Genomic DNA, 22196 nt, shown 5'->3' with positions numbered 1-22196 from the left:
TTTAGTAGTAGCTCAGTGGGACTTGGTACTGTTTCTACAGCTTAAGACTTTCTTAACTTCACTGATGGTCACTTTAGAACCATTTGGTTTTACAGATTGATGTGGTTTTTTTCCCTTGGTTTTTTTGGTTTTGGTTTGTTTTTGTTTTTTTACCTGAATGTTATAGACCCAGACTAGCAGATCTAGTTTGGACTATGGCCTCAACTTTTTAACTTGTTGGCTCTTTGTTAGTTCACATGTGGAAACTGGTAATAATGTGTAACAAGTTGCAGGGGAAATTACTCCGAAGATTACTTGTAGAGCATGATGATTACTGCCCATTCATTGAACTGGGTGTATCTGAATACAAGTGCATCCTCCTGCCCAGCAGTATAAAAGGCAAGTCCTATTTCTATCTGCTTAAAATAAATTAATTCCCTACTGCTTTCATGCTCTTCAGGCTGCCTTTTCCTGTTGCTATGTTGAAAGTCCTGGCTGTGCTGTCTGGTAAGTGAACTATGTTCTCTTTGTCACTTGACAAAAGTTTGCCAAAAGACTTTTGAGCCAGATGTTGAAGTCTGTTTTCAGACACCCAGAAGATGGGGTTATCTTGTTCCTTTTACATGCAGCACCAGAAAGGGTGATAGTTTTTGTAGAAATTATTAGGAGCCAGAATTCAAAAAGCTACTTGGCAGGGTTTTTCTTTCACACAGCTCTTGTGTGACACATCATTAGAGCTTGTACAGCTTGACCCTGAGTGACGTGTCCTTTTAGGGAAGGCATGGCCTAAGATTTTCCTAATTTTAGACTCAACTACCATGCTTCTCAGGTGTGGGTAAGACAGGTCTGGTGAGTACAACACAGCTGGGTGAGTATAAGAACGTTTCAAAGAGGAGGCTGAAATAGGGCATGTGGGGAGGCAAGTGGAGTTCCTGTTCTAGCATGAAAACTGCTGCTGCATCTTTCTATGTGGTTGTGTCATGTTTGCTTCAGTCTGTCAAAATGCTACTTGTATTTCAGAACAAAAACACAGATGGTATGTGTAAACATAACTGGAACTTATTTTGGTTTTTTTGTGGAGATAGAGGAAGTTCTACTTTCTTAAAAAAAAAAAAAAAAAGAGTAAGGCTTTTCATTGTTCTTCATTTCCCAGGATTATGCACTGTTCATACTTGGCCTTCTGTGGAACATGAGTCAGCTGTCCAGACTGGGAGATGGGCAGTATATTTTCCTCAGTCTAAACACTTCCATGAAGGTGTGTTTAGAGATTAAAGGCCATGTAGCTTGAGAAAAGCATGGCATACTTTGAAGCAGGTTATACTTTTTAAATATGATTATAAATTATACATAGCTTTTTTTCTATGAGGATTCAAGAGGCTTTTCTGTTTTCATAATTTTGAATGTTTCAGTATTTTTAAAGTAAAAGAAAAAACAGATAACTCTGCTGTGACTCTTATCATTTTTGACTTGTGTTTTTGCCATGACAGGCACCCAATTCTTATAACTCAAAAGTCATACTCATTTTAGCTTTGCTTTGCATTTCTACTGATGTTTACATCTCCCTTCTTTAACAAAGGAACTGGCCTCTAGGAAAAAGCCTGTAGGGTAGTCAGCAGTTCAAATGAACAGTAAATTTTTTACCTAGTTGTTTTGGAAGTGCCTGTGTCCCCAGTTTTTGAAAGTACTTTTTTTTGTTCTTTCAGTAAGGCTAAATCTCTGAATCCCTTAAATGGGAGAGGGCTCTGCAGAAACCTTCTCTGCCACTAGAGAAAAGTGAAGGCATGTGCTGTCAGGATGAAGAGATCAATCACCACCTGGGATGTCTCAGCAAATTTGCAGATGCCACAAAGCAGGAGTGGCTAGTAAGCCAGCTGGGGGCACTGCCACACAAGGGGAGCATGACAGGCCCAGGAAATGAGACAAGAGGAACCTTATGCAGCTCTACAAGGGGAATCACCACTCCTGCTCCTGGGCAGGAATCATAGGCTGGGTGGGATGCAGCTGCCCCAAGAAGGCCTGGGGGTAGAAGCTGTCCATGTGCCAATAATATGCTCTTATGGCAAAGGAGGTCAGCAGCCTTAATCTGTTAAAGGCTGAAGAGCCCATTACCTGAACTAGCTAAGTATTGAGAATGGAAGAAGAAGCTGTGAAGAACACCTGAATTAGCCCAGCCTTGTGGTGGACTGCACTAATCATCTCTACCCTCCCCACTGCCTTGATTAAGAGGACTAGAGCTCCTTCGCCTCCCCTTCTCTTGTTCTACCCAAGAGCAGCAATGGGAAGAAATCTGAATTGCTTTTGCAGAGCTAATGATGTCTTTCAGAGAAAGCCTTGAGACTTAACCATCTATACTGCAATGCAGGGGAATAGCTGGAATAACAGCCTGGGCAATCATTCTAGTAAAGATGGTAGGGTAAGAGTCCTTCTAAGGGACTGAGTATGTGCTCAATAGTGAAGATTGAGACTAATGAACTCTCACACCCAAATTGCTCTCTTACACATACAAAGACAGTCTCTGAAGACCCCTATGGATCTCCTAAGAGATGTGCTTGGAGGAAGAAAAAGTATCAGAAGCCTGAAAGGCAAATTTTCTGCACTATTTGTAAGTAGGAAAAAGTGTTTAAATTACATTCATTTCCTCACCAGCAAGGACAGCAGAGGAAAGTATTTGAAAGACTGAAAAGCCATAACAAGTGCATTTGTCTGATCACTCACCTCAGCACGTGGCTTCTGGCTAAAAAAAGAAAAACATAAATAAAACATAAAACCCAACCCACCAAAAACTTCCCCAAACCAAAACATGAACTGTTTTTCACAATTAATTAAGATGAGCACAATAGAAGAAGTTTGAGATCTGAGGCTGCTATATGCTTGCTACAATACAGCATCCTTCAGAAACAGAAATGATAGCAGAAGTCATTAATAAAACCAGCTGGTAAATCACTGACAGATGGCCAAAGCAGTTGTGTAGTTGATGCCTTAACCCATCAGATAAAATCTACAAATAATTTTTAAAAATTTAATGATAATGTAGGAATTGATTCCAGTACACACACACACTTTTCTGTCCATATCAAGGCATTTTATTGAGGTATAAACTTCGCAGAAGATGAGGTAACAATTTGCATAGGACTTACACAAAATAACTTCACAATTAAAATTTAATTGGCATTAACTACTGTAAGTGGAGGATTGATATTCCTGCTTGTTAAATTCTCCTCACTGCACAGTTCTGTTAATGCTAGTGGTAGGACCATGTAGTATAAGGTACAGCAGTTGTGGATAATGAAACCAGACTGAAAATGCTTTCATGCGAACATTGCAGCTGCTTTTCATCAGCTGTTTGTTCAGAGATGACTGGGACACACAATGCCTGCTAGAGCTTAAAGTAAGCTGGTCCAATTCAGAAAAGGGATGCTAATGTTCTTGTAGCAATGACAGTGGGGTGAGTGAGTGTGGTTTTATTGTTGGGGGGTTACTGAGGTTTTACTTGTTTAAGAAAACTTTTCAAAATTTTGGAATTAAAAAAGCCCCTAGTTGTTAAATTACTTTGAATTTGGCACTTGAGCTTTAAGTTGTCAGGTTTGTTAAGGCTAAAACATGCAAGTCTTGGTAAAGATACATTCTTGTGTTATTAAACACTCCTCTTACATACTTACAAGAAAATAACTTTGTGCTCTATTTCCTCAAGTTCAGATTTTAAGAAATTCTATCAGTGTATCTTTTCTATAGCCCTTCAATCTTGCAAAATAATTTCAAAGAAAGTTGCCTACAAAAATTTAGTTACTATCTGACATGTTTTAACATTCCTTGCTGGTGAATGTCAGTATTCTAAGACCTAGTAGCAATTCCTGCAAGACAGTAAGAATCATGGTATCATTAGAACTATACTATAAAATGTACACAAGCATATACAGAAAATTAACCAGAAAAATATCAGTTGCCCACTGAAGTAAATTCTCTAAACCAATTCAAAAATATTATCAAAATACAAAACCAGCTTAAAAAAATAGCCTGAGGTAAATTTAAATGCACATAGCAATCTCTTCCTTAAAAAAATAGCTGTATTGAAATTCTAGGTACTTAGAACGTTACTTATTGTCAATAAAAACTTTTGCTAACCATTGTAAAGAGTACTTCAACTAATACGAAACTATATAAACATTGAAAAAGTACAAAAAGTACTTCCTTTTAAAAATACATAGTTACGACAATTTAAACCTTTAACATGTACACGGTTAACTGGCTTTGGATTAGCTGCTACTGTTGTCCGTGGAACAGCCAGCTAATTCTGTGTGCTGCTGACTTTCAGCTGTGCTAGGACAGGGGACTCTACCATGTCCATTTGCCTGAGTAAGTCGTTGGCTGTAAAACAAAATGTAGGCTTGAGCTTTGCATACTTCTTCCATAGTGCACATGTTGAGTTTTGAATCATTGCAGTGTACCCAAAATCCTATAATAAGGGAATACACCAGAAAAAAAATGTCATCAGGACACTGATTTCAAGTAATCATATTTAATAATTAATTAATGTTTGGTCCCATTTAACGTGTTGTGTACAAATAGTAAAAACTTTCAGTTGATCTGGTTTATCAGATCAATGTTTTAAAATGTTTTAAAAGCCCAGCCTAGCCTCCTCACATTTACAAGACAGCTTCTAGCTAGAACACATTTGACAAGGCAATAAAAAACCAGAACTGTTGGTCTACAGAGCTGCACTTCCCATTCCAGGAAGATCAGCTACAATTGATTCCCTTTTGCTTTTGAGAAAAGACAGCCATTGTATCAGTTTAGAGTTAGGAACAACCCTTTCCCCCTCACTGCTCATTTCCCAGCTGGTTCCTACCTCCTTCGGAATTGTAGCAGTAGGCAGTGTAGTGCCCTGAGCCAAATCCTTTCCCGTGATGCATTACCACAGCAGACAAGTCATAGATGAAGCAGTCGGGCAGGAGAGATTTGAGGGATTCCCTGCAGCAATAAGGCTCCATGTTTAGCATTTGATCAAAACTAACATGTACACCAATCTTCTCACGGTGATTGCGTCCTGACCACCTGGAAAGTTAAATCAAAGGAAAACTTACAGGTTTTTTTTAAAGAAGGAGCACAGCACTCTGAATTATGTTTGAACAGAACATAATATTTTCATTACTATTCTGTGCACAAAATAAATGCCAGGCTTTTTTTCTCTGGGCTTCCTCTTTCACTTCTTTATTTCAAGGCCTTTTACATGTGTCTATGGTACCTACCATTCTCATCTTCTGAAACATCCATGTTAAGATCTGTGCAGTGGTGAATAGGAAGTATTTCCCACCCATTATACCTCTTTGGTATTTCTCATTTATTCTATCTCATTTTCAGCTTCCTTTGTACAAGGGTACTGATGTTGGGCTACGACTTCACAGAGATGCAGTGTCCACTTCCCTACTCTGAGGCTAAATGTATTTATGCATTTGAATATAGGAAGGTTATCTGAGACTTTGACTGAATACAGTCCAGGATTGTGCATTGGTGATTATAAGCATCCTACTCTACCTCAACACATCACAAGATCAATTTTTACTAATAGAGTTCAGAGCAAGGTTAGTAGGTTTTGACTGAAAACAAGGGTGAAATATTTTTGGTACTAAAACAGCAAGTATCTGAAATCCAAAAAGTGAATTCCCTACTTATAACAATGTATCTTACTGATGTTTCAAGTGAACAAGAAAAAGAAGTTTCTAGTAACTATTTCTCACCATACTAGTAAAGGGAAATGAAACTGATGCTGAAAAACATTGATCCTAAGCAACGTAGAGCAAGACTGAATCTGTCAGTTTGCAACACTTTTTGTTGTGGTACTACTTACCTAAACCGTTTAAGGTGTAATCTGAGAACCTGAGGTAGCCGACACACCATAAGCTGCTTCTGAGCTTCTGTGAGTATAACTGGTTTAGAAGAAAACTTCCTTCGTTTTGCTGAGGTCAAACACACAGTTACACAATACAAATCTTGGTAACAGCTTTGTATTTCAGTCTAAGATTTATCCACAGAATTTCTGTGGACCTAAATATCTAGGGTACATGCCTCCTTAAAAAGGATACGCTCTGAGAGCCGTTTTGCAAGGATTATTTTATGATGCAAGTAAAAAATACTTGTGGTCACTTACATTAGTCACCTTAATTTAAAAAGGTGATGGCTTCTTCAGCTGGGAGTACTAGAAACCCCATTAGGGTGTCATGAGGCTGTATCCAAGGAAGCATCACACTTCAAAACACCTTTTAAACAACTGAATCTTCTAGGGGGCAAGTAACAGCTGTCAAGTGACCACACAGGGCACAGAAGGTGGTCTTTGCAATACACTTTTAAGACTTCTATACTTGCACTGTCAGCTTATAATTTACACAGAGAACATATGCATGAGTACATACTGCCTTTACTCACTGTTGCACTGATCACATGCATATATCTTTCCTTCCAAAGCTTCAGTTTCTGTAAACTTGGCCAGCATTTCTGTCAGCAGACATGGATACTGAGACGACATCTCCTTGCCATTGCAGTGATACCTCTCGGGAAATTCCAGGGACAGGTCCCAGAAAGGTTCTATGGTATTTGATTTATTGTCACAGGCGAGACATGTAACCTGTAAAAAAGGTATTTCGCCAGCTGCTTACACTCAAAAATGCACTTTGCTAAACATATACCATAACATAGCTCTAAAAAGAGATTATTCTTCCTAGAGATAACCAAGGGTAACCAAAGACAAGACAAAGTCATTTAACAACAGAGATGATACACCTAATTTCCTTTCTCTGAAGCAGCATGTCCAAAACTATTATCACAAACAAGTAAGTGTTCTTATGTTTTACTGAGAAACAAAAACAGTGTCAAAATGTTCTGTCTGGGACCATCCAAAAGAAAGCAGCTGGTGAAGTCTCAGGAGTCTTTTCTCCAAAAGGAAAATTTACATGAGAAATTGCAATATAGGTTAATTTAAAAATAAATCAAAATTAATAAAAAACATACACACACAAAAGAAAAACAAAAACAAACAAAAAGGAACAGCTGGGGATTTTAAAGTCATATCCTTCTTACTTTGTAAGTCTTCCAGGGAAGCCTGGATTAGGAAGCACACTTCTTCAAAGAAAAATTAACAGGTAAAAATAATTTATTTCTTCTTTCAGTAAGTGGTTCCACCGTCACACTAGGGAAAGGACAAGCAGTAAGACAACATAAATAAAATGTAGAGACGTGAAGTGAGTCAACCTGGAAAATGCAAATACTACAGCAGGACACAATTAATTCATTGTAACATTCAATACTTAAGAAAATAAGTTAAAAGCAGTAGCTCTTCTAAGCTGGAAAGACAACACATGAGGTGTTGCATGCTTCCTATTTAGGAAAATACCACAAGTTGTTTGGAACAGCTAACACAAAGATAAAATAATAATGGAATGAAAAATCATGTGACATCCACAGATTGTTATTTCACAGGGACCCCTTTATGCTGCTGCTGTTCTACACCAGTTCAGTGTAGTTCCCTTCAGTTTGGTTAGTAAGCCTACACAAGGGTGAAAGTACACTCGGTTTTGTTCAGATGCTCCTTTGTTTTCCTCTGAAGGTTAGGTAATTATTCACCCTGCTTTGGTATTTCATGATTATTTATATAAGGACCTATCTGTTAGCTCATGGCATCTTCCTCCTAGGTGTTCTTGTAACTGCACTTGGTAGCTGCAACAGTTCATCTCTGCATTAGCCACCTAGTGCACATGTGAATTTGTGTCCCAGCATGAACATTTGGCAGTGCAACTAGGAAAGCCAATAACTGCTTTAAGTTCTAAGATGAAAATGCCACTGCCATGTTCTTAGAAAACAAAACTTTAAACTGGCATGGCAGAAAAAAGGAGATTCTTCTGTTTTAATATACACTGTCAGGAGCATCTTTAATAAGTGCTAACATCTGGCAACGTTTCAAAGCCACAAATTATTAGCAATTCAGAGCTGAAATCTAGACATGGGAGACAAAATGGTATGTTTGGCCACAGTTCAACCACACTCCAGCTTAAACCCAGCATGATTAATAAATTTCTGATGTACAAATGTGTACTTTTGTTGGGCCAAAAGTTTATTTAATTGATGAGTTACTTAAGAATTTGTTGCACATGAATGCACACTTAAGATTAAGGAGCTCAGGATGTAGAACACACGTGACCTTAATACAAATAATTTTAACACATTCTGCGTTAATATAATTTATTGTATTATATTAATAATCTAGGTTAAAATCTTCTTTCCCAACTAGCTGATGAGTACTATCCCAGAGAAAAAGAAGATAATAATAGATGCAGCTTCCAACTTTTTGCCAGTCAAAAAACCTGAAGAACACAAATAGATACCATAAATCTGCTTCTCCTCTCGTCATGCAACTGTGAGCAAGGCTGATTTGTGGGGACAAAACCCTGTACTGATACACAGCTGCACTTCCTCAAATCCAAGCCCGTCCTCACTGCAGCAGAGTTAAAACTCTGGGATTTATGTAGTTGCCAATAGCACGGTAACCTGACACACCCGAGAGCAAGTGCCCCAACCCCACCAGCCCCTGTGAGCTCCCTGCTGCTCCTGGATGTGGTGGGAAAGGACAGCCAAGCACGGCTGCAGCAAGTGTGGAAGGATTTTTCTTAGCCAGGACTGTGCTTACCAACTGGATTACTCAAAAAGCAGGAGGATTCCCAGCCTTCTGTGGAATCCATCTGCGCTGGCCTGTCCATTGGCATTGGCTTCATGACATTCCCATCACTCTTCTTTCTGTCCTAAATGGGACCCCTTTATCTCATACTCCATTATCATTCACACAGTGCAACCCAGATTTTCTTTCTCCATGAGAGGGGCAGAAACTGGAAAAACTGTTCAAAAGTTGGTTGAGTGAGATGAGATTTTATAAAACACAAAACAAAAAGAACCCCAAACATGAACTCAAAGGGCAAAAACTTTAAGCATTTGTCCAGTGTAACTATGTACAGCGTAAGTATGCACATCAGTCATAGGGAAGTGAGTCTACTCTAGCAATCTGGTTAGTGATGTCTATCTTTATGATTATAAATTCTGAGTTTGGTTCCACTTTCCCATTATAATTCAAAATTGCTATGATAGGAAGCTTTAATGCTGTCATTTATAGCAAAGCAAATGAGAAGTTCACGTTAGAGCAAAATAAATTACAGATTTTAGCTAGTCTGAAATATCTACCTTATGTTCTGCCCTGACCACCCTCTCATGCCTTGAAACATGGGTACTAAATACAATTGTTTGGTTAAAGCTTAGTATTCAATCATGGGCCAAAGGCCAGACTGAAAAGAGCTGGATCAAATTGCTTGATTCAAGCTAAGCACGGAGACTACTCAGACAAGCATCATTGTGGCCACAAAAACGTGACAGACAGCCACTGCCCTGGATGGCATTCAGTGTAAATGCAGCCAAAGAAAATAGTTAACATATTGCTGCAGTAAAAGCCAACTCCATCATCAACTGTTTTGCCTATGCTCCCAGCACTTGCATGGAGGAAAACTCTTCACCACCTCTGCCCTAACTCTTTTTTATCTTTATTGTTTTTAAGAGTAAAATAGCCAGTCTCATTTTTGTGCTTTCACTAGATGAGACATATACATATAATGATTAGTAACTCAATTTTTGCACAGAAAAGTAATTGAAGTTGAAGGGGATCTCTGGAATACAGCTACAATGCCAAATTCATATGACAGCAAAAAAAGGAAACAACTGAACTTTGTAGTCATAAGCATATAGCAGCATCAAAATTTTTCTGTATCTATTTAGCAGAACAACATAAAGCATAACCACATCTAACTGTGGTCTGTGATTCAATGGCCTCTTATAGACTGATTTTAAATCTTACTTTCGTCTAGTTGGAAAACAACTGGACAATCATTTTGTAGGTCAGGCTAAACATGAAAACACAAAGACTAACACCAAAATACAGAAATCAGTATACATGACATCAGCTGATTTAAGTGCAAATCATCCCATTACCTGCCTGAAGTTCTTGTCTTTTTAACAATCTATTCAGTGGGAGACTTAATACCCAGCAGTACATGGATCACACTCAGCATTATCCCCCAAACTCTAACGCACAGCATACTACCCAAAACTGAAGGCTTTCAAACAACTCAAAAATCACATTTCCCCTTTTCTCAGACAATCTGTCCTGAAATATGTTTTAAGCATAGTTTACATACTACACTGGTAAGAACCTACTTCACTTCTTGAGACTTGGCATATTCTCTGATCACTACATGCTGTTATTCTGCCATACTGAGCAGAAGCAGTGGGAAGCATTTTGCTCAGATTCCATCTTAAAAATTATCAGCAAGTAACCAAACTGCTTAGGAAGTTTTAAGCATGCCTAAAAGCTAGTTCCTACCACGGACTGCTATAAAAATTACTGGAGCCAATTTTTCTGAACTCTGAGAAGTCTGCAGATGACACAAAGCAGGCAGGGTGGCTGGTAGGTTGCTGGGGGCACTGCCACCCAGCAGGAATGGGACAGGGCCAGGAAATGGGACAAGAGGAATCTTATGCAACTCTACAAAAGGAAACACCGCAGGAATCACCCAGGCACCAGAACAGGCTGGGGGGGAAGAGAATGACCTGGTGAGCCAGTAATGTACCCTTATGGCAAAGGAAGCCAATGGCCTCTGGAGCTGCACTTGGCAGAGCATCACCAGCAGGTCCAGGCAGGTGATCCCTGCCCTCTCCTCAGCTCCCACATAACTGAAGTGCTGGGCCCAGTGCTCAACGTGGATATGCTGGATGGAGTCCACAAAAGGGCCAGGAAGATGATGAAAGGTCTTGGAGACATCTGACCTATGAGGAAAGGCTAAGAGAGCTGGGACTGTTCAGCCTGGAGAAAGAAGCTCAAGGTGGATTTTATCTTTGTATGAGAATTTGTGCTCATGTGATTTCTGAGTACATGTGGCACACAATAAAATTATTTCAATTTCTGGATTTTTAGAAAGGCGCCTTTCCCCTTCCCTGCTTAATATGGACAAAATTGAAATAAAGATACTTTAAAAATTGTTGCATACTGTGCTATTTAGTTGGTAGCATTTAAAAAAACACAAGCCAAAAAACTCTTGAGACTACAGCTAACTTATTTGAGTTCTTGAAGTGTACTTTAGAGATCTGTGAGCTAGCTACTGCCACATGAGTTCATAGCACAGTAGTTTCTCCTTTCCCATTGAAGGACTGAGGACAGGAGACAGTAAGTACCTTCCACAAGAGTACAAGCACTGAGGGACTGAAAACAACTAGAATTTCAATAGATATATTGGGATCTCCTCAGGGTGCCAAGGGATTTGAGAGCCACTTTCTCCAGACAATCGCTGCAGGAAGACTAGCATGTGAAAAGACAGAACAGAGCAGAAGGGTTTTGCACCTACAATGCAGATCTTTACTTCTCTTAGATGTACCGGGTATTGCAGTTTCACAGTACTACAATGTGAAAAGCTGAAATCCTAAAATGGGTAGTAGAATGAATATAAAACAGAAAACTAGAGGCAATTTGCTCATGCTACTCCTGGAGTTACCCATTACCTAGTCTAGTACTCCATAAAATAGTAAAATATTTCAAGGAGCAGATGAAGACAGCTTACTTTAAATCAGCTGAGAACAGAGCAAAACAAAAACAACTACCTCATAAAACATTCAGTTGTTTTGACATCACCCAAAACCTCTTCTAGTTACCAAAAAGTAATCTGCATAAGATTCTCAAACACTCAGTTCTCTGCTTTCTTGATCTTTCTTAATCGTATATCCTAAATTCAGTTAGTGCTGAACCAGGCATTTCAATAGCAACAGACTGATGGCAAACTCAGGATTATAACTTCCCTTCAAGTTAAGTTTGAACTAGAAGAAGGGGGGAAAAACTTTAGCTGCACATGTGAAGTAATGTGATACCTAAGTGAACACAGAGTTTATCAGCACTGTAAGGGATCCTCTGTGTACTTCTTTATCAAGAGTAGTTCATAGTATTACTGAGGTTTGAAGGTCAGGGAGATCGACTTCATGGCACTTGAGTATCTCACAGAAACAAGTATATTGAACTTGTATTTTCTGTAAAACGGACCACTAAATATAGTAACATTTTAGGGGCTCTAAAACAGAAGGCAACAGCACACAGAAGCACGCTTCCCAATTCCCCTTTTTCAATGAAGTAAGATGTAACTTAAAATGCTAGACCAAAATCCTGTCTTGTTTTTAATAAGGGCAGCTGAGAACAATTCCAACTATCTTCTAGAAACTGTAGTACTGTCACAGTATTGCATATTAATTTATTTTTATTACTTTATTTATCACAGTATCACTTTATCTTGCCGGTAGATAAAGCTAAGGCTGTAAGGACCAAACATTCACTCCTTGCTTTTAAGAGCTAACACTGTCCAAGATGCGATGACATAGCAAGAAGTTTGGGGTTTTTTTTCAGCCCTGCATGGCTGTTTTCTTGCCTTTTTTGTTAATTTAATTAAAGCAGTTCTGACAAATGCCGAGTGAAATCATGATGTAGGAATCTTACTGAGGAAAGGAAAACAACTGCATAACAGAATTTTTAAAGTCCATCTTTCCATGTGCAAACACCAGGGACTAAATCATTAAGATGACCTGAAACATGTTCTACACAGAATAAATCTTCAGGGCTACCTTTTCCTTACAATATTTATCATGTTCAAAACCAGAAGTGAAGACTAAACTAAAAAAAAAAAAAAAAAAAGCAGTGGCAAAAGATAAAGGGAACACTGGGAGGGGTAACGTGTTGAACAGTCCGTGGGAACTGCCTAATGAGCCAGGGAGAAATTACGAGTTAACAGCCTCAATGATCTTTTCCTTGTTCCTCTCACTTCAGGCATTCTTGAGTTCATCAAAACTGTATTCTGCACACAGACATGGAGCAGCTGCAGCAAGAACTGTATGGAGTCACAGAAGTCACAGGATACCTCAAAGCTACTTAATTCCCTTTCTATTTTACTCAATAGTGTGGAAAATAGGAGGTTTTTTTGTTTTGTATTTTTGTTTGTTTGTTTGTTTGCTTGTTTTAGTCTCCTCATTAGTGAATTCTCACTACTCCCCTCCTGGTCTCAGGAAGGTGGGAGGGTTACCAGTCACAAACCTCTTCACATAAAGCTAAAAATATGTGAAAGTAGTTATTACTGAAACGCTGTTAGAAGAAATGCTGCTGCTTTAGAGGCTTGAAAATTCTTACCACAGCAATGAATCCTGTAAGGAGGATTCAAACCTTGTCAGAATTCCTATAAAGTTACTTAATTTTGCTGACAAAATTGCTATTTTGGAGAGGAATGGAATTTTCAAACAAAAGCTCTTTAATGACATAATATACTAAACACTTAGAGTTGTGCAACACTGATACTAGATAGGTACTACCCAAGGAAAGGAAGTATGCCACAGAAGTGCTTGTACACTGTGCCAGATAGAAGGTAGCTAGTGATGGAGTTTTATTGTTAAATCTAACAGTTTCCAGCAGTTTCACAAAACCTAAAATAACTGAGGGCTGACATATGCTGCAAACAACCCTGTTACCTTCCTATGAAGTTTACAGGTATCATAGCAGTAAATAATCCTACCTTAGTTAAAAAACTCTTAGATTTTTCCAGTTTTATATAGTAAAACATTAAACCATCAATCAAATAGTCAGAATACCAGGAACAGACATTTTTGTGCTAAGCCTTTCCCTTACACACAAAATTCATCAAACGCTTCCACATTCCCTCAGTAACATATTCATGTATACTACTGATCCATTCCAGGAGCCAGGAATTTCCCAACTTTTGTTCCTGCTGCAATGTGGTTAGTTTTCAGATTAATTCAACAGAAACAAGCATTTGTTTGTTCAGTCAGTATGCAGACATTTGTACACACACACTGTTGGGATATGCATAATAGCATCGAACACACTGAAATACTTAACAGGGAGCTGAGAAGTAGGAAAAAAAAAAGTGGTCATGCAGAAAGAAGGAAAACCACCATTGCCTCCACACCACAAATTTGGTTCATGTGTTGACAGAGCTTTCCGTATCTTTGTGTTGCAATAGAAAAGAAGTATTAGTATTTCTATACATAAAATCACAACATACAATTACTCACTGGTAATCAATCTCAAATTCAAGCTACCTAGTGAAATTATCCTGATATCCATTACCTAATCAGTTTCCACTTACATGAGATTAACACCTTCCTTAACACCTTTTATCTAGTAGCACAGTAGTGATAAGCCAGATGCTTAAAATTGTAAATCCTTCTTTCCTTCGACTGAGTTGGTGCTTAACAGCAAATTCAAGTATTTCTTAGTAGGTGGAAAGGTGTATTTTAAAATAACAAATTTAAGACTTTCATGATTAACAGGTATATTGGGTTTGAATGGCCTGGTTTTTGGTAGCAGGCGGCTTACAGGATGGCTTCTATTCAAACTGTGTACTATTTATTCTGAAACTGTGTAGTATGTCCTCACCATCTCCCCCCTCAATAGTTATAAATGTATAAACCTTTGAAGTATGTCCGTCCCTGACTGGAGTAAATCCAGAACCAGAAATCATTAAACATCTTTAAAAAAGTAATCATAAAACATACCTGACTTAATAGCTGTCCATGAAAAATGTTGTTAACCACATTCAAAACCTGCTTTATAAGTTTTCTTTGAGAAGCAGGGATGAGAGCTGGGTATCTGGTCCCTGTAGTCTCCAGTTCCTGCTGTACTTTATCCAAAAGTTCACAGAGAAATTCCTGAGCATCTTGTTGGGCATACCCTCTGAAGGCTGGAATTAGTCTCCACACAGAATGAAGCATGGCAAAAGGAGACACTAGTGCCCACTTGCCAGACCACATAACCTGGAACAGAGTATGCAACTCATGACAGAGAGAAATATGCTTTGAACTGGGCTCCCTGGGCTGAATAAGTTCCATACTTTTTGATGCTCCTCCACTTAATCCAGAGGATAAACTAGGCCGCCTCATTGAGTATGATCCCTTTACTTTCTCTTGGTTCTCGTTCACGCGTAATGCTGAGGCAGCTATTGACAGGTGTTTAGATGAAGATCTTGTTTTACCACTGGTTGCTGTTGCCAGCAGTTCCTGAGTTTGGTTGAGATCAAGCTTTAAAAAGCATTCTCGAAAAATAAGTAAGTGACTTAATACCTGCAGGACAGAATTCATATAGCACGTGTTTCCCAGATTTCTCAGTCCTGTTACTCCAGGAGTCACCGTAGGCCTTCGTTTAATTGGAGAGTCACTTATTTTTTTCAATCTCAGTTCTTCTGAGGTATATGTTTCTTTCAACTCTGCCAAAAATGCCATGCTCTGTGATGTTTTTTGAGGGCGGGGCTCTGGTTTTGAGTACATTCTAATCTGATTTTGTAAACGACTGCTCTTTCTTGGAGGCATCTTTTCCATCTCTGCTTTCAGCTCACGCTTTCGTTCTTGTCTTCTCTTCCTAGCTTTGTCCTTTTTTAGCTCTGCTTCTTCTTGACGTCTTTCTTCTTCCAAAATCCTTTTTCCAGTAGGTGTCAACTCAAGCCACGATCTGAACACTTTGCCAAGGACCGCACGCCGTCGGTGCCAGAGAGCTGTGAACATCCTATCTTCATTCCGAAGCATGGCTTGGGCACCACCGTGTGCAAGGTAGGAATCATCACTTGTACCCATAGAACGCAAAGTCCTCCCACTTCGAGTAGTGCAGTCATAGTTTTGACTCTTGATTGCACTTAAGGTACTCCGCAAGAGTTTTAAATCACCAGTTGCGTTGTCATTGAGAACATAATCGTCGCAGAGATAACAGAAAACATACAGCTCGTTTACTTCCAACGCCACTGGGTGGCTGCTCTCCTGAAAGTGCTTTAGTGCGTGTTCTTCAATGTATCTTCCACAGGCCACATGAGAGCAGCTGAGGCACGCCCACACGGACTCCGTAGTATTGCAGTCCATGCAATGCCATTTCTGAGGATTGAGAATGGAGTGATCTTGGGCCAGGCGCAGACGTCCTACGTGCTTACACTTATCCATTGTTAAAACTGAAATTGCAGGGATATGCTGGCAAAACACATCATCCAAACTATTTTCTGTCCATGATATTTCAATCTGCAACTAAAAAAAAAAAAAAAGTTATAGTTCATAAATACCCAACTGTATCCCTTTCACAGGAGTGAGGGAGTCAGTGATCTTCATCTCAGTATTAATTTGGTACACTATCATCATCCAGCTGAGTCCCACCAAACACATAAAAGAAATCAGTCATGTGGAGCGACACACACACACACAACACCTTCAACAGCAGTTCCACGTTCACACTAACTTACCTGCATACCACTGTTTATATTCCCAATGCTTTGTGGTTCAGGACTGAAGTATAGTAGCTACATTTTAGGCCTGGTTTTTTGTTTTTTTTTTAATTAATGGACACTGATATTGTTACAAGATGCTGTTACAGAATTTGGATACAAACACAACTTCAATTGAGAAAGGCTGCTCAGAGAAGGCTTGGATGCCACCATCCAGAGAACTGTTCAGGGCTAGGTGGGATTGGACTTTCAAACAACTGGGTCTAATTGGAGGTGTCCCTGTGCATGGCAGGGGATTGGACTGCAGGATCTTTATGGTCCCTTGCAATTCACACCATTCTGTGATTCCAAAATTCTCCTATTAATTCTACCCCTAAGCATACAGGTGCAGAAGTAGTGCAAAGTTCACTTAAATTTATTATGTTTACACAGTGCCAACAATTCAGACAAATGAGGCTTTATACAACTCAAACCCTTAATTAATCCACACCTTTAATTAAATCACTGCCCCTCTGTGCTCAGTAAACTCCACTATACCATTTCTACAATAATGTATCTTAAATACCTACATTTTAACACGTCATCCTAACACCTCTGAAAGCCTAACTTGGCAAAGCAGAACTTGATTTCTTAAGACAAATACAGGAGATATCTACATCAGTTACCACAAACTTTCTAAAAACTTTCTAAGCCAGGTCTTCAAAAGATCATTGGTTACCACTGGCTTATATCCTTTATTAAGTTTGTATGGTTGCGTCTATTTGTTCAAACCTGCTGTTTTTGCTTCCTCCTATAAGGTGCATTTACCCAAAACAGTCTCTGATTAGAAAAAATTAAAGAGACAGTGATTCATTCTCATTTCTACCATTTCCTTTGACTCTCTCATTTAGATATAACATCTATAGATAAATGATAATGGTGCTATGATGCATCAGGGAGTAATTACATTTGATCTGGGGCATTTGTGCCCAGCACATCACTGACCAGAAGGGCCAAAGAGCCCAGTACACAGCACCAGTACCATTATGCGCAGCCCTTGCCAGATGAAACAATTAATTCACCTGAGGAGTTCAAGGTTCTGTCAAATATTTAATCTATGCCAAGTGAGATGAGTTTGGTCTTACAAATACATGCTCTGGACCTGGCCTAGGTTGTACAGTATCGAGGTCCTGGATTCTAAGCTTTACAGCATAAGCCATACTACAAAACGGAGTGATTTACACAACTCTGGATAGAACAAAAAGAAAAGTATTCCAGCTATTAGCCTTAAATATGCTAATATTTATCAATTTCTACAGTCCTACACACAAGAATAGGTTACTCAATATAGAACAGATGTTAATGTAAAATAAGCATCAGATGGAGTGAATCCTAATGTATAATGACATGACACAACTAAGGAAGGGAAACAGGTAAAAGGCTGCAGCTGGCAAGAAAAGAAGCTCTAATTTTCATCTGGTACTTTGATAAAAACTGTCATTAAAAGATTCAACCAAAAATAGCTTTGTTTGGTTATTTGGCCCATGGCTAATGCGTTTCAAAATGTTACAATACAGATACCAACATAAGAGCTGTAATAATTCTCAAAGCATATAGTCAGCACCCAGCATTGCATGTGCTGTATAGAATTTATTCTGTAATGAAGAAAAGCTTGAACCAGCTGTAGAGAAACTAAAAAACTGTACACAGTTTCACATGCTCCTATTAATCTCTCATTCATTCTGGCTAAGAGTTGTTTCCAGTCCATACGGACGGCACCAAAGAACTTCAGGCACCACAACCTCCAGGGGGCCATTCAGCAGCTCCCAGATCAAGTGCCAGCCATAGCATATTAGGGGAGGTCGAGATCTCTTGTGTGCCATGGTCAACAGATCACAAAAGTAATGGTTGCTTAACTTTCTCATCTTGCTTGCACCCATAATATTCATTCCTTCTAAACTGCAATCTTATCTGCGGGCTACCAATTAAATTCTGCTACAGATTGCTGTGCACGGTAAGTTTGCTTTATAAATAAGATCATCAGCATTATCACATGTCTTCTAGTCAGACAACCTCTTTTCCACAACAAAGTGGAACTTCTGTAACAGTGATAAAATTCAGAATTGTAATATGTACGTAAAGTGTGCTGCAATAATTAAATGTGGTAGAGAGAATTTTAAGGGACAAGACTCTTCTTGGTGTTTTTGGCCTAACATACATAGATTCTACTACATAACATATTAGTAACAGCCTTTTCCAGCAGACCAGAAAAGAACACTAAACCCTGCCTCCCCACAGGGCTGTCACACACAGCAATGCTGTCAGTCAGAGGAATCTGACAGGTCAACTCTCTCTGGATTTGTTAAAGTCACTGTGCAAACCCTGCGCCTTATTTTTCCTTTCTTTTAATGCTATATAATCAAATTACTTTTTTCACGCTTTTAAAAACATTCTCAAGACTAAAACTGCTTGCATGCCTCAGCAAAGCAAGGACTGAGGACAAAAGTAGTCCACTGATTTCTGGACACTGTGTAAATCAGGACTGCATATTCAAGCTCTTCATGCAAAAGCAGTACAATTCTACGAAAGCACAAGATCAGCACCTCGAAGAGAAAAACCTAAAGCCCCAGATCCCCCACCAGCAACCAAGCCAGCATGACATTTTCCCACCTACATCGATGTGTGGAGAAAAGAGACAGGGTGGAAGGGGGAGGGGGGGGGGGGGGGGAAACATCTTGGCATGGGAGAAGTCTTCCTTTGAAAAAAAAAAGAGAAGAAATCAAAATGCAGTTTAGTCAAAAAAGATAGCAATATCTGAAAACACTGCAAAAAAAGCTAGGAGTACAAAAGTGAAACCAAGAAAACTTCAGATGAATGTCAAGCAGCACACTGACATTATGAATGTTGGAAGTACTGAGACTGCATCAACCCACAACATTCAAAAACTGTACCTTAGAACTAAAACTTGGCAAAAAAATCTCAGGGTAAAAACAGGAGTGATATGACAGATAATGGTGGAAGAAACAGGAAAAATACTACATACTCATTCCCACACCTGAAAACTGCAACAGGAATAAAATAGTACAATCTAATGCTCTGATGTTAAAATTCCCTAAAGGAAGTTATTCAGCCCTGGTTTCTGCATTCTTCTCTCCTGAGGTTCAGTTCTGTGCACACACACAAAGAAACTCTGAATTAGTTGACCAGCACTTCAGAGATCAAGCCCCCCTCTGTGCTCTTACCACAGACCTGAGCTGAAGTAGTAAGCAAAATAACAACTACTAGCATATGGAATAGCACTATTGAAAGTATTAAGTTGTCTGGAAAAAGAGAGATACACAGAAGTTTTTTCTTGCACCAAAGTTTCACAAGCTAGAAACAAAGATATATAGAACAGCAATTTTTTTTATTGTACCATATTTCAACCTTACTGACATGCTCATTCCTTTTGTTCCATTCAAGAATGGCTGGCAAAATGTACATTTTTGAGTAACTTATGAGCTGAAAAAGTACTTGATGCCAAAACCAACTTAGAAGTCATGAAAATTGAGGATTTTCTTCTATTTCTGTTCCATAAAAAAAGAAAAATCAACATTTTAACAATGTAAGGGTCATTTCCACAGCTGATAAATTTATAAAACGTAACTATAAACAAAATTATGTATTTTACCTTTAGTCACTACTCGTGTAATTAATTGCCTGACACACAAATGAGAAGTCTCAAACATTAGACTAGAAATGCAGTACAGAATTTTACAATTCTGTTTACACATGTGTGTGTGTGTGTGCGCGCACCCTTGTGCCCCATTTATATTCTGGCTTTAAAATCAGATGACTGTTTGCAAACTAATTTTCATCAGGCTCAAAGTACCTGTTGAATATCTGAAAACACAGGGATCATGGGTACCTAACTCAAAGTTTTTGATAACAAATACACCAACTAGAAGGCAGATGTACTGCTTTGTTGCTTTTTAAAACAAATTATCTTTAAGAAAACAGTCCAACGAAATATTTATGTGTGTAACTTCCAGCTGCAGTACAGTCCTGCCGGCGTAACAATTTAAGACTTCAAATCAAAGCAGCACTTCCAAAAGGAATTTTGTGAAATATTTCCGATTTCTAACAGAACAGCCTTTGACAAGAAATCCCCCCCCCCGTCTCCCTTCTTTAGAGCCGTGCAGATCGCCATTTAACTTTTTTTGCTCTATTTTTTTTTTCCAAGCTGAAGAATGTACATCCAGTGCGCTGCCTAGAAGTGGCCATTTACCCCAAGACACCACAGACAGCGGTACAGCTTCACATTCGATGTCTACTACTGCAAATAACCGCACGTTTCCTGCAGTGGAGGCCTCACGACAAAGGAACAGTACAGATTTGAAGCACTTTCACACAAGCACGAAAAACACGGCACTTCCTACTGATCTGAAGTTACACTTGACAGCTCATCCCGTTCAGAAAAACGAGCATCTCGGACTGCTCTGACAGCTCCTGTTCTGACAGCCCCTGCGAGCGCCGGCACTCCGGCGGGGCTGGCCCAGGGCTCGGTGCCGCGGGGCCGGTCCCGCAGGTCCGGCGGTCCCGGCGCACCGCGACATGGCGCGACTTCGCCTCTGGCCAACACGGGCAGGAGTAGAGAGCAGCGGGCCCTGCTCACCGCCGCCCACTGCTCCTCCCCGCGCTCCCCCTCACCTCGACGTCCTCTCGGCCCCTCAGGGACGTCTAAGGGAGCGGGCCCCATGCGGGGGTCCCCCGCCGCACGCCGAGCGCGGCAGAACCCCTGCTTGCCCGGGGGGGGGGGGGGGGGGTGCCCGATACCAGGGTCCCGCTCCCCACGACCCCACGCCGTGCCGCGCCCGCCTCGACCCGCCTCCTCCTCAGGTGCCCCTCCTCAGGCACCGCGCCGCCGCTGCCGTCCCTCCTCGGGGAAAAGGCGCCGGTGTCTCCCGCCCCGGGCTCCCCTCCGCGGGGCACCTGCTCCCCTCAGGCCGGCCCTGGGCGGGCTGGCAGCGCCGCCGCGCCTCTGCCGCTCCCGCCCGCCGGTCCCGCACGCACCCTTCACCCGCCGCCATCTTGGGCGCCCCGAGCCGCCGCTGCCTCGGAGCGGCCCCTCCGCGACGTCAGTGCCGCGCGGGGCCGCCCCCGCCCGGGGGAGCGCAGCGGCAGGCAGGGGGGGCCCGCGGGGAAACGCGCGGCGGTGGCGGGGGAGCGCCGCGAACATCCCCGCGCTCGCCCAGTACCCGCACCCTCACCCCCACGGCCGCCCCGGGCCCTGCCGCCGCCCCGCACCCACCTGCCCATCGCCATGTGCCGGCGGCGGGTCTGTCACCAGATTTGTAGTGGCAACCGAAGTCCTTCCCACGTCTCCTCCCACCTCCCCCGCCCGCCGGGCCGAGCGGGCCGGTCCCGCGGGGCCGGACGCGGGAAGGCGAGCGGGGAGCGCCGGGGGCCGTCGGGAGCCAGTTCCCGAGGAGCTGCCGCCGCCCCGGGCCTTGCCCGCGGGGCACCTGTTTGCCCTCAGGTGGCTCTGTACCCAGCCGGGAAGAAGCGAGGTCTTGGGCCCCCCAGGAGTGGGTGTCCAGATTCCCTTCCTACATTTTCACCCGTGATTTGTCATGGGTGGCGTCGTCCTTACAGCGGGAGCTCTGTGGGCGCTGCCCTGTGCCCCAGGCCTCGCCCGGTGGCTCCCTGGCTCGAAGGTGCCACCAGGAGCCATCTCTGGCCTGGGCGCTGCCTGGACCCAACAGTCACACGCCACACCGGCGATCTCAGCTCTTGAAACTCCTTCGTATCTCTGTGCACGTTGTTTGTGGAAATTTCTGCAAGGCAGCTCACGTGATAAAAAACCCCAATCTCTTATCAGGTCCCCGTTACCCATTTACTGAGTAGTTTTTCAGTCTCAGGTTTCATTAC

At 41.2% G+C, this 22196-nt stretch overlaps 2 protein-coding genes across 2 annotated transcripts; one reads left to right on the top strand and one right to left on the bottom strand.

The window, feature by feature from the left end:
• Window positions 1-4232: 4232 nt before the first annotated feature.
• On the bottom strand, window positions 4233-16623 carry USP44 (ubiquitin specific peptidase 44). Its single transcript, XM_062491432.1, has 5 exons — window positions 14605-16623; window positions 6400-6598; window positions 5825-5933; window positions 4826-5031; window positions 4233-4432 (listed from the first exon to the last, which is right to left on the bottom strand). Exons 1-5 carry the CDS (start codon window positions 16030-16032, stop codon window positions 4233-4235), a joined length of 2142 nt encoding a protein of 713 aa, XP_062347416.1. The 5' UTR covers window positions 16033-16623.
• A 4256-nt stretch (window positions 16624-20879) lies between these two features.
• Window positions 20880-21623, top strand: LOC134043801 (uncharacterized). Its single transcript, XM_062492533.1, has one exon. The coding sequence runs from the start codon at window positions 20880-20882 to the stop codon at window positions 21621-21623; it is 744 nt and encodes a 247-aa protein (XP_062348517.1).
• The last annotated feature ends 573 nt before the right edge of the window (window positions 21624-22196 follow it).

The sequence above is a fragment of the Cinclus cinclus genome, chromosome 4, assembly GCF_963662255.1.
Source record: "Cinclus cinclus chromosome 4, bCinCin1.1, whole genome shotgun sequence".
In the NCBI taxonomy this organism is placed as follows: domain Eukaryota; kingdom Metazoa; phylum Chordata; class Aves; order Passeriformes; family Cinclidae; genus Cinclus; species Cinclus cinclus.
This window is presented reverse-complemented; position numbering and strand designations above follow the sequence as displayed.

Coding starts and splice junctions, on each gene's coding strand:
- USP44 (XM_062491432.1), bottom strand. CDS start 16,032: ATGGATAAGTGTAAGCACGTAGGACGTCTGCGCCTGGCCCAAGATCAC. Junction 5,934..6,399: donor TGCATGTGATCAGTGCAACA/GTGAGTAAAGGC, acceptor GTTTGACCTCAG/CAAAACGAAGGAAGTTTTCT. Junction 4,433..4,825: donor CTGCTACAATTCCGAAGGAG/GTAGGAACCAGC, acceptor CCCTTATTATAG/GATTTTGGGTACACTGCAAT.
- LOC134043801 (XM_062492533.1), top strand. CDS start 20,880: ATGGCGCGACTTCGCCTCTGGCCAACACGGGCAGGAGTAGAGAGCAGC.